Here is a 12,218-nt window from a genome sequence, read left to right on the forward strand (position 1 = left end):
AAAACACTTGCTTCCTTCCGGTCTTTATGATTTCCTTCTGCTGCCTGGAACAGCCCAGTGGCTCAGTTTGGGGTCAAAACTGTTCCTCCTAAGGCATTCTTAATACTTGATTTTCTATTGCTCCAGAAGTCTGGTCAGCCAGGGGAATTTTCTGTGTCTGGGCACACAAAAAAGTGCCTAATAAAGGTATTTGAAAAACTGTGGGTCAAATATAGAAAACAGACGTGTGAGAGAAGAGACGTAAGCGCTGAATGCTCAGATGCTTTCTGACATCTGTAGAGCACAATTCCAATGAGCTGCAGATGCACAGGGCACAGGGAGGAGAAGCAAGAAGATAAGAAATGACAATTGCTAGTAATAGGAGACAAGTTGCCAGACTACTTTTTGGAAGGCACATTTTGAAATACGTTTTAGTATGTGAGAAACCTATGTGGGTGGCAGAGGATAGAGAGAGGTTCTCATGGGCCTTTCAAACACACACGGTGGTGGTTTTGCAGCCTTCCTCCGGTGTTCACTGGCACCTGGGTGTGCAGGACTTGGCTTGTATCCATGGCTTGAGCAGGATCTGCTCAGAAAGGCAGGGGAAGGATGCAGAGCACACAGGCTCTGGTGTCCATAGGCATTACAGACCTGTTTGGGAGGCCCTGTGTAAAACTATTAACTGCAAGGTCTGGGCACTAGCCAGCATATTGATTGTCAGTAACGCACGCACGGGGAATAAATGGTACATTCCCAAGATGCTAAGACAAAATTGAGATTTGCATATGAAAAATGTAATTTTTAACTCCTAGACCTATGGCACAGCTGGTTTCTCAGCTCCTGCCTGACCCAGCTCTAAATGTCTGCAGTATTTGAGTACAATCTGTTTGTTCCTTTGACAAATTCTGATCCCAAACTCAGTGTATTCCTTGTATTGGGAATGTTCAGAACATGTCATTAGCTGATGTTTGAGGAGGGAGGGCTCACAATAAAAGCTTCATTATCAGATTTAGAGCCACATACCATTCCTTTATTGACCTGTCTGGTGTAATCAATGCAGCAGCCACACAAGTTTGAAATCATGTTCCCTGACTGTAGGCTCTGTGTCATGAATCCAGTGCTGATTGTGCATTATCTTTTAAATGACACTGCCTAACTAAGTATGGATTTGTCTACCACGAATAGCCCTTCTTTCAATTTGAAGATGGTAAACCTTTTGGGTTTTTTATTGATATTCAGGATGACCTAAAAATAGAACCGTAATGAAGTGCACAAGAAATGGCCATTGTTAAAATGCTGAGGAGTGTGTGAGCACAGAGGAGCCTGTGTATTCTTTCACATTTTCATGCTTCCCCAGCTAGGTTTGGTGGGCAAGCTTCTTGTCAGCGTCGCTATTGTGTGCGCCGGGCTCCATCCATCCTCCTCCATAAAGTCATTGTTAGACTTGAGAATAACATCCAGCGCTGCAAAGGTCATTCCTTCTTAAGGCCAGGAAAAATTTCCATGTATATCAAAGGAGAAAGCCATTGAATTTTTTTGTTTGGCGAAGTTAAATAGTCTAAAATCAAAGCAGTTCCAGCTGTCAATTCACGAATTTCTGACTTGTGGTTGCGCATATTCAGTGTCACAGGCAGGCGTGAGCTGAGAGGGCCGGTGCTGCGCTGAAGCAGTGGCTTTACGATTTTCCCAGCTGCTTTTGGCTCCCGAGCGCTCCATCCGTGGCGCTGCCCCGCTGCCCCCGGGCGGCTCCCCGCGCAGCGCAGCGCAGCGCAGCGCAGCGCCCGGCCGCGCTCCGCCGGGAGCTCCGGCCGTGCTCGGGGAGCTCACCGCGCTCCTGACACCTGGCGGTGGCGGCTCGGGAGCGCACGGGCCGCGGAAACGCTCCTGCCGCAAGCCGGGCCACCGCCGCCGCCGGCCCGCAGCGCCCGCCGGCTCCTTCCGCGGGCCACTGCCATCGGGGAGATGTCATCTCCGCATAAAGCGGGGGATCGCTCTTTCGTCCTCATCACGCTATGGCTGTGGGTAGTGTAGAAGGGCCAGATGATTTATGAAAAGTTAAAATATCTTGCTTTGTTTTAAAGCTTCATCGCCGTAAATAAATAATTAGATTCAAAATTCATTTTGTGTTTAAAAACTTATTCTTCAATCTGGCGGACTTGCCCGGCTCTGTTATTAGGCAGATGGAGACTAGGGAAATTGCCTAGGCTTGAAATAGCACAAATGAATTTTTATATTTGGGGATTCTGGGGACTCAGCTCAAGAAAACCTCACCACGAAGCACTTCTCTAGTTGCTCAAATAATTGGATAATCACACAAATAAAGCTAAGCTTATGTGTTGGACTGGGTTTTTAGTCAGAACACAAAATGTAGGTGAATTGAAACTGTTCTAAAAATACGCTTCCGAGGTTGGCTCCACGATTTATTGGCTCCTACACAAAATGGCAAGACAGGTCAGCGTCCTCTGATGTGAGATACTGTGATGACATTGAGGCTGTTACAAATCTGCCAAAAGGAAAAAAGGGAACAAAAGAGACTCTAAACTGCTGAAAGAAATGTGTAGAGAAAAGTACATTCTTTAAAGAGATTTAACTTCTAGGTTACATGTCCAGCCTTTTTTTCTGCTGGGGATATTACCCTGGTGCCTGAGCTGGCGGTTCAGCTGTTATTGCCGAAGTATTTCTTGGACTGAGAAGTGTGTGTCACAATCTGGTGTCTCTTGCTGCCAGTACTTGCACCCGGTACGAGTGAGAATAAAAGAGTAAAATATGGCAAGGGTTCCCTCACGATTCAGAGTTTGGGGTTTTTTTAATTGTTGCAGTGTAGGGAATCCCTAAAGGCAGGGGTTTTTTGCCCATGAAGTTACCATTTTCTTGATATGTATTGAAAGGAGAAAAAAAAAAAAAAAAAAAAAAAGGAAACCTTCATGACTATACTTTGCTTGTAGCATTTTTTTTTTCTAAGTTCATGCCAGCATTAACAGATCTGTCAGAACAAAGCAAGTATGTCATATTGGCAGCTGTTACTTATGAGTACTTTTTCTTCATTGCATTTTGTTTTGTAATAATTGAGAAGCTTTTATGTTGAGCTCTGCATAAATGGTACTGAGTGGGAGGGTATGGGCATGCTTTCTATTATTCTGCCCCTCATGCATGTCTCCTTTTTTCGTCTTTCCAGAACCACACATTGAGCCAGCACGCACAGTGAGCCACTGGCACTACAGGACACCTCTCTGCAGAAGACTTGACGGTGGCACAGTGGGGAGGACCATTTGAACATTACATCCAATCAAAGTGTCATTTGCAACCCAGATGTAAAACTCTAATGATTTGGCCATGAGGCGCTGCTATTATAAGCAGCTGGAAATGAATATTAATGGAAGAGATTAAAAGTATTCCATGCTCAGTATTTTTTATTGTCCTGCTTCAGCTAGTGTACTTTAGAGCTTCTGCTTCTGACTGAATTTATAGTGTTAGATAAATCTGCTTTGATGCTGTTGCCCTTTGTTGCTTCTTGTATTATATTGATAGTTAAAGATTAGGTGTGATTTTTTTCTTTTTTGTTAACTGCTTTTTAATTGCAATTTTAGGTAACTGTGCATTGTGATGTGATTGCTTGGCTATTGTCTGAATATTTCTTTTTAATTTTTTAATTAAAGACTAATGCTTTGATTGGATTTGCCAGTTCACCGGACAGTGATTAAAACTATGTAATGAATATAATCGGTTTCAGTGCAACTGGATGGTCTGCTTTATAAATGTGACTTAATCTGATTGCAATAACTAGTACAGTTCAATAAAGGGAATACATGAGCTTAGCGTCAGAGCTTGTCTGTCTGTCAGTACCCCCTGCATTGCTGCTGCTGCTGCTGCTGCTGCTGGGGTGGCTGAATCTCAGTGATCACTCACCTGATGGCACAGAGCACTCTGCAGCCCAGGAAGAGGGAAAGCAAAAACCATGGTTCTGTGTCTGGCACTGTGTTTGCTTCTGGATGTACCTCCCTGGCTCCACAGTAGGTTGAGGTGAGGTAAGAACATGTACTATGAAAAGGTATTGCTAGCTTATAATACCTGTTAATGTTTTAGGGTTTTTTTCAGCAAGAATGGATGGACCAGACCTATAGTTGCCTTGACCATATCTCTGTGCTTCTTTGCTTCAATTAAAAAAAAAAAAAAAAAAAAAAAAAAAGCTTTTGTATTGTATACAAATGCACAGATATTGGATCAAGCCTTGCAAACTGTGGTAGGAGGCTGCATATTTTAACCACGTGGACCTCCAGACCCCAGGTGTTGTAGCTCTGTGTAAGTGCCATACTTCTGGAAACTGCCATCAAGCAGCCTAAAAGAGCCAATTGCCAGGCTTTCTTTTACTCTTCTTATCTTATAGTAATGAGGTAAGTTATATCTCCAGTCACAGAAACAGTCATTTTAAGGACCATGGACACCTCTGGAACGTTAGAAAGATGTAGTTCTCCTGGTGTCTCCTGCTTGAATAGATCATAATTATAATGAAAAATATTCAGCACTTGTGACAGCTGAAATGATGTGGTTACCCATTCCCACAAAGTACAAGGCTTTGCAAGACTGTGGTGTGGGAACGTGCGCAGTCAGAGCGTTTCAAAATCACTGCACTGAACTGGAGCACAACTGGTTGTCATTGGGCCATGTCTGAGCTTGGAGCATGTAAGTGATATTTTTATTAGGAAACACGTTTTCATGGACATATAGTCAATGCCTAAATTAGTCTATATAGTGAGCTTTTTTACAAATGCAAGGGTGGCGCAGCTTGTTGATGCTGCAGCCCATGTTTTCAACAATTTAGATCCCAGCTGATGTTGGTATCAGTCCTGCTGCACACACATGGTTCCTTCAGAACAGTAAGGGAAGGCTACAATCTAAGCACAACTTTGGGCACAACTGAAGTAGGGTCATCTTTACATCAGGAAGCACCAGAGCAGTCCTAACTTAAAAGTTACAACTTCCTCAAAAAAAAAAAAAAAAAAAAAAAAAGAGAGAGAGAGAGAGAAAAGAATGTCCTGTTTGAGACAAATGATAGATGATTTTATTCTGCTGAAATAGCATTGCATGGACAGTCAGAGTTTAGGCCCAAATGTGGCTTGTGGTAAATTTATGAACCCTAATATAGGAAAACTAGGAATGACTTATCTTAATTCCAAAAAGGACAGTTCTGTTTGCATCCAGATTATTCTTAGCTCACTGTTTCTACATCAAAATCACACTAAAATGATCCATTTATAGAAAAACAGTGTTAACTTTCAACCTGATTATTTCTCTCTGAACCACAGAACAGATATTTACAGGCTGAAAATTAGTTCATTAAATCACCAATTCATTATTCCTCTTCATAATATAAACAGGTTCCTAACTCAGTTGTACTACTTTAAGATGGGAAAAGTGTCTTGCAGTACAGGCTCATAGACCTGCCCTTGCAAGGAAAGCTGGGAATGTACAGCAGCTGCTGTAGAAGGAGTTCATGTGCCATCTTCTCTATGCTGAAAGAAAGGCAGCAAGTTCTTACAATGGAGACATTGAAAAAGGAGGCTCTTTGCCCAACACTGGTTTGAAATGATGCTGGCTCACTTCTGGGCAAGCCTTCAGAAATGAAAAAATGTAGGTTTCTATCTTCAGGAAAAGGTTCTGCATTGTCAGTCCCAAGAGTTGAACTGATGCTTCCATGCAACTTGGAGAGCTGCTTTAGTAGTGCTGTGCTGAAGCACACACCTTGGAGCATCTCCCTGCTGACTAGTAAAAGTAGGTGCACAGTCACTGTGCTGAGGTGGGGAACTCCCCACAGGGGATCCTGCTTGGAGCTGTGTATATTCCCCATGTTGCTGGAAATGTGAGCATGGGACAGGGGACCTGCTCATCCCAGCAATGTCCAGCAGTGCTTAAGCTCATGTTTCATCTGCCCCGAACCCCGATCATGCTGTGGGCAGGGGTAGAGGAAAGGAATAATTTGGTTTTCCACCCAGCCTTTGAAAGGTAAGAGGCTCCAAAGCATGAGTGAGGGCTGTGGGCTTGCTCCATCTTCTTCATCCCTTTTGGCTTATGAGCCTCACTCATGAGCAGCCCAAGTCAGGTTGGAGAGAGGGGTTGGACTGTGCCCCCAGGGCTGGGAAAATTGAGCTGTGGTCCTCTTCTGCTCTTACAGTATTTGGATAATATTTGAACACCAATGGACCTATGCCACTTCTTAAAAATATTTATTTCCTAAGATAATATGTGCAAATGTGCAGAATGCTTGCCATTAATCTACATGGTTATTTTGTGGTACTTTTGAGATAACTGGGCCCATATGAACAGTCATCATTGCATGGCAAGGGATGCTGCTGTCTTGAGAACTGCTTTCCTAGGGGCCAAAGAAATCCACTTTGGGGTGTGAGGGTGAAAGCTACTGCAAAGAAGCAGAGGGAGAACCTGCCCACTCTTCTGTTCCTGCCATGGAGCTGCATCTGTGATGCTCTGGACAGCTGCAGCTCACAGAGGTGATCCTTAGCCCATGCCAGGGTGCAGGGCTGGTGTCTGACCCCGTTTTCCAAGGCCTGAGCCTCCCCAGGCGGGGCTGTGCCAGGCAGAGCTCCGGGGGACAGAGCTCTGCAGCACAATGTGAGGCCTTTGTCTGGTGCTTCCTGTGCTGCTGGTCCCACTGGGGAGCAGAAGCAGAGCAGCCCTGCACTGGTACAAAACAGCTTTGCTGCCATAGCTGCAATCACACCAGGGAGTGCTTTGCCAGGGTAGTATATAGTTCCTGTATCCGTTAAAAGCTCCTAGGGAAAACAGAGCCTAACTGCAGGTGGAGAAAAGGTAATATCACAGCTTCTGGTACATGTCTGAGGTTTCACCCCCTTTTTCTTAGTGGCCAAGAAGTGCTGCTGAAGGCATTTGGAAAACAGTCAGAAATGTTGGCTCCAAAGGCAGCTATATTTCAATAGCTGTGATGCATTGAAAATAGGCTGGAGAGCCTTTCCATAATCCCTGCGATGTTTCCCTGCCTATCTGTGTAACTTGCAGCTCCCGTGTGGTGGTGGTGGTGCTACAGACAGGGGCTGGCACAGGCGGTTCAAGGTGTGGGCGACATGGATCACTCACAGGTAAGTGCAAAAAAGAATTGCTGAAATTCTGGCTGAGGATGGGCTTTAGGCAAAATGTCACTTTATGATCCAAGTGGCATTAGGACCAGTGCAGTGTTGGAGATCATGAATAATTCTAGATCTGTAATGAAATGTTATACAGACAGTTTAATGTCTTCAGGTTTAGAAAAATACTGGAATATAAATTCATATAAACAATAGATTAACAAAGGACTTGTATTTGTAGCAGTCTACTTTACCAGCCCTTATGCACTGAACAGTATTTGCATTTAGCTTCGCTTCATACCCACATATTCAAAAAACATTGAAATACTTAGTCAAGAAGTAGCAATCAGCACCTATTGTCTATGTAGGCAGCTTTACACATTTGTGTTCTATTCAATGCTTGTGAGTGTTCTTGTCTGATCCATCACCTTCAGCCAGGGATCACCACATTCGGTCAAATGCCTTAAAATTTTGGAAAAAGCAAGTGTTTAGCCAGTTGCCTCCCAGAAGAAAGGCAGACAAAAGAAGTTTGAGGACCATTTGAGGGAGTGAGCAACTGATCACTGTGCTGGAACAACTTCGAGTGGATTGGGCAAGACCCTACTGAGCAGAGAAAAGTCAGGGATCCAAGGGGAGTATCCCCCCACAACATTACTGTCCTCCCAGAGGAGTTAATGAAAATTCCACCCTGTAAATCTGCACATCACACGTCCGAAGTGTACAAGTTCCTTTATCCTACCAATGCCTAAGAGTAGACTGGCTTTCAGTGTGTTTATCTGGCTTTTAATGTGTAAATCTCTCTCTGCTATGAACAGTGAGGACTTTTCCCCTAGTCTGCCTAAGTGGACTCTGTGTTTTGGCCCACACCCTATAGCAGGGAGGTGTCTGCAATCCCCTCTCTCCAAGAAGCATCAGCTAGGTTTGACAGAGGTGCGGAGGGCAGGGGTGCCGTGTCCCTGTGGAATGTTGTCAGGGATCAGCCAGGGCGCTTGCAAGTGCTGTCCTGGCTGAGAGCACATGAGCCCAACACTCGTATGGCCACAAGAACCAGATGGTGGGAGCTGCCGCAGCCACGGGGCTTTGGAGCCCATGGGAGCATGGTGTGCTCTTCATTGCTTTGTCTTTTTTTCTTTTCTCCTCATTTTTGCCCCTTGTGAAACGCTTTGTTCTTAATTTTATCTGGTTTTGTTACATTGCTTTTGTCCTAACAACTGTAAGGTTTCTCTCCTGCAAATGGAAGGGTATGTCTTTTGATCTGTGTATTTGTGAATTATTGTTACTTTCCTGGCAAAAAGGAACACCAAGGAGCATCTTGGCAGCTGAGGTGGCAGAGAGAGACGGGAGGTGTCCAAATGAGAAACACCGAGCACGCCGAGAGAGAGACGAGACATTGACTGATCACCACTCAGGCTGCTCCAGAGCGCGGGGCGCTGCCCTGAGAGCCCGCTCGGTTTAGCCATCAGAGATTGCCCTTTTCTGCCGAAAGAAGCCAAGCGTTCCCCTGGGGGTGCCGGGAGGAGGGGGCCGGGGCCGGGGCCGGGGCCAGCCTTGTGCGGCGCTGCCCTCGTCGGGCCCCGCTCCCCCGGCCCTGCCCGTGCCCGTGCCCGCGGCGCTGCCCGCTGCTCGCCGCGGCTGTCCCCTGCCTTCTGTGTCCTTCTGTGTCCTTCTGTGTCCTTCTGCCACCGCGGCCATCTGTGTCCCCGCGGCGGGGGCCGCTCCCGCACGGCCCCGCTCTCACCGCCTCGGCCTCCCCTCACGGCGGGGCCGCCGCTGCGCCGCCCAGGCGCCTCGGGCCGCCTCCCGGGATTTTGTAAATCGAAACTTTGGTTCTGTTCCCTGCAGAGGGTGAGCTCCGTGCTGGACGCGAGCTCCCGGGTGCCGGGGGCTGAGGCAGACGGGCTCGGGCAGCGCTCGGCTCCGGCGGGGTTTGCCGCCCTGTGACATCCGTGGGTGTCGCAGCTGCCCCGTGAGAAACATCACGCTTCGATCCTGCTTCTGAGCGCTTTGGGGACGTCAATGCCCCCGGGTAAGGTGATGCTGTGACAGGGTTTTCATCGTTTTACACTTGGCTCTTAACTGCTTTGTCTGTCTTTACAGCACATTGCAGTCAACCTGCTCTGGCAGGGTGGAGAGGCAGTGCTGGGTATTACTGGATAGAGGGAGAACGTACAGACCAGCTTTGCTGGATTTTGCCTCTCCTGATGTTCCCAAATACGTGTTGGCATTTAAAGCTCTGTACAGCACTGATGGTATCCTCAGGAAGAAAGGACTAGAAAGTGAATGCATAATAGGACTCTATGTGAGAAATCCTGCTAGATGAGGCAACACCTCTTGAAAAAAACCTTTAGCTCCAAAATTTTTTTATATCAACTAAAAATCCTAAAATCTTACTTTGAAGGTAAAAAAAAAAAAAAAAATAAAAAATATCTGTGTCTTCAGTTTTACATGACTGGAAGAGATACCTGTCCCCCCGTGTGATCCTTCCCTGGCAATAAATGAGCGAGCAAAACAAGCCCTCCAAGCTGCATGTGCAGAAGCTGTGTCCCTGAGGTGCTGGGCTCTTCCTCACCTAGCCTCTAATTTAAAGGAAAGGGAGAAAGAAAAAACCTTTTTTTTCCTGGTTGGAAGCAATGGGAAGCAATGCAATAAATAAGTGCATCTTCTTCCAGTTGCAATTTATAGGCACTGTTCCTCAAGAAATTGGCTTCTATGCATGAAAGCTATAAATACAGATGCCATTTGTGAATGATACTGCTTCTGTACATTTTCTGGTTTATTCACAAGGTATGTCAGTGTAAGCCTGTGATGAAGGGAAGGTGAAGCAAGTGTGCAAATGAGCTCAGCTAAAGCTTTTGTAATGGTGCTAGATGATCAAGAGTTTCCATTAGCTTAGGTAGGAGAAACAATTTGGGTTGCTGGTTAGAAAGACAGAGTTTCACCCAAAGTAGGACCCAGAAACATTTGTCTTCATGAGGATCTTGTGGCTTAAGGGTTAATCAGCTGTAGCATAATTCCCAACAGATGTGCAATGTCAATACATGGTATATTGCAGTGTATACCCTCAAATGCTTAAACACTGAAACCTGGAAGATGAAACCTTGATTAAGTCAGAATAATGTCCCATACACAGACAGTGGAAAGAAAAGTGGATAGTCTAAAAGGAGAAGGAAGGCAACACCTGACTGTGTCAGAGCCAGTGGATGCAATGTACAAGCTTAAATAGTTTTGCCTCTCTGCTTCCTGACTGGCATGATCATGTCTGTGATGATGCCAAGAACAAGTCTTTAAATAAAATCCCATCTTTCACTTTGGTTTCAGTGCTGAAGCTGATGGGGTGTGTGGGTGCAAGCACAGGGCCAGGAAAGCTCTCTGTTGAGTGGAGCCATGTCCATGATTTCCCGGCTGCTGTAGGTTTGTACCACCTGTTCTATTGCTAGATAAACTCAGAGTTTTGGTGATGACCCTCTGTCGTGTATATGGCTCATCTGACCTCTCACTAGCTGGGTTATTTTTTTCAAATTCCAGATCTCTCTTTTTGCTTTTTCTGCGTTCCCCTCCCTCAGCAGCGGCACCTGCACTGCCCAGCAGGATGTCAGTTTGCCGGTGCTCACACAGCAGCTCGGAGTGCTGGCAGGAGCCAGCCTGGCATGGGAGAATCTGCTGTGTTTGCTGCGGCTTGAGGAGGAGCGTCTGACAAAGGGCAGAGGCATGTAAGGAATGTGAAGTCCTGCACTTGTGAAGGCCTAAGAAAAGACAAAGCTGCTGTACCTGGCATCCCACTTGGGAAGGGAGGTGACCTTTGCTGGCAGGTAAGATGTGTTTGTCCTAGCAAACAGGAAGGTCAAAGCCCTTTCTCTTACTGAGGGGTTTAGCACTGTAATAGAGCATAAAATACCAATTAAGTCCAGAGTCATCCCTGCCCTCCATTTTTCCTTTCATAGAGCAATCCCAGTTCTTGTTTCATTACATCAAATTGTACACCAACCTCTGTTCCTTTCTGGAAACTTCCAGAAAAGTGCGACTTCTTTTGTTGTGCACTGCAAATACGTGCACAACCATATCCCTTTATTTCAAGGAGTTGAGTGTTCACACATGTCAGGTACACTAGGATCAGAGCCCTCAATAATCTGGATAACTTAGGTAGTACTGGATAACTTGACCATGCATCATTAGCTCAATGATGCACCAAGCTGTGGGAGAGCAAAAAACTCAAACAAGCTGACCCTCAAACCCTGAAATATTTTTGTGTGTGAGAGAGAAGTCTGGAGGGAGGAAAACAGAGTGAACGTATCCTTAGCTCTTTGTGGTTTGTTTTGGTTTGTTTGCCTGTGTTTTGTCTAAATGTTATTGAGAATAGAAAAAAAATTAGAGAAGAACCACTGAGGAATCCAGAATACTCCCATGGTGTGTGAAACCCATCTGGAACAAACAAAGAAGTAGGTGCTGGAAATATACACGTTCAATCTTTGCAGCACCGGAACTGTAAATTGGGCTTGAAAAACCAACTTTCTCAGCAGAGCTGTGCGTGGTTCCTTTTCTGAGACCTATCAGTTCATGCTATTCAGGCAGAGCTCCCCAGCTCAGCTCTGTGCTACTCTGCCCATAAGGGTGTTGAACAAATATTTTGTATCCAAGAGAGACTCATTAATGTCTTTCAAACCGGATGTAAGTTCCTCATTATTCTTCCACATAGGTCTAGTAATGGGAGCCTCCTCTAGAGATGCCCTACACAGATGTCTTTAGGAAATGTTGATGGCATGAAGCAGGAATTGTTTTCACTGAAAGATTTATAACCTTATAACCTTTTCAAGCCTAGGCAGTGAAAATAGACTGAGAACCAGCAACAAGGGGTTTCTGACTTCTGCACTATTCTCTAATACTGACTAACCCAGAGAAATAATTTTGGTCTAAATTTTTGCTGTTCTGGGTCCTCAGTATGAGCAATGAAATGTCAGGGGGTTTTCAAAGGTACTGAGTGTTTCTGACTACTATTTGAATTGAAGGTTTAGAGTCCTTATTAAAAAAAAAAAAAAATCAACCCCCCTCCCCCAAGCCCATGGATCTTAATTTAGGGCTCCCCAAATCAGAAGCCACTTTGAAAGTCATGCAGAAGCACAGAACAGCCGATAGATTTCCATATCCTGC

At 45.4% G+C, this 12,218-nt stretch overlaps 1 protein-coding gene across 6 annotated transcripts in view; it reads left to right on the forward strand.

Annotated features, from left to right (window-relative positions):
- Positions 1-3,789, forward strand: part of ZNF423 (zinc finger protein 423) — a 226,238-nt gene extending 222,449 nt beyond the window's left edge. For all 6 annotated transcript variants that reach the window (XM_040075307.1, XM_040075308.2, XM_040075313.2 and 3 more), the window contains one exon: positions 3,155-3,789. In XM_040075307.1, coding sequence (XP_039931241.1) covers positions 3,155-3,184 — 30 coding nt within the window. In that variant the 3' untranslated portion in view covers positions 3,185-3,789. The remainder of the gene's footprint in view (positions 1-3,154) is intronic.
- Positions 3,790-12,218: the final 8,429 nt, after the last annotated feature.

The sequence above is a fragment of the Hirundo rustica genome, chromosome 11 (assembly GCF_015227805.2).
Source record: "Hirundo rustica isolate bHirRus1 chromosome 11, bHirRus1.pri.v3, whole genome shotgun sequence".
NCBI classification, from domain to species: domain Eukaryota; kingdom Metazoa; phylum Chordata; class Aves; order Passeriformes; family Hirundinidae; genus Hirundo; species Hirundo rustica.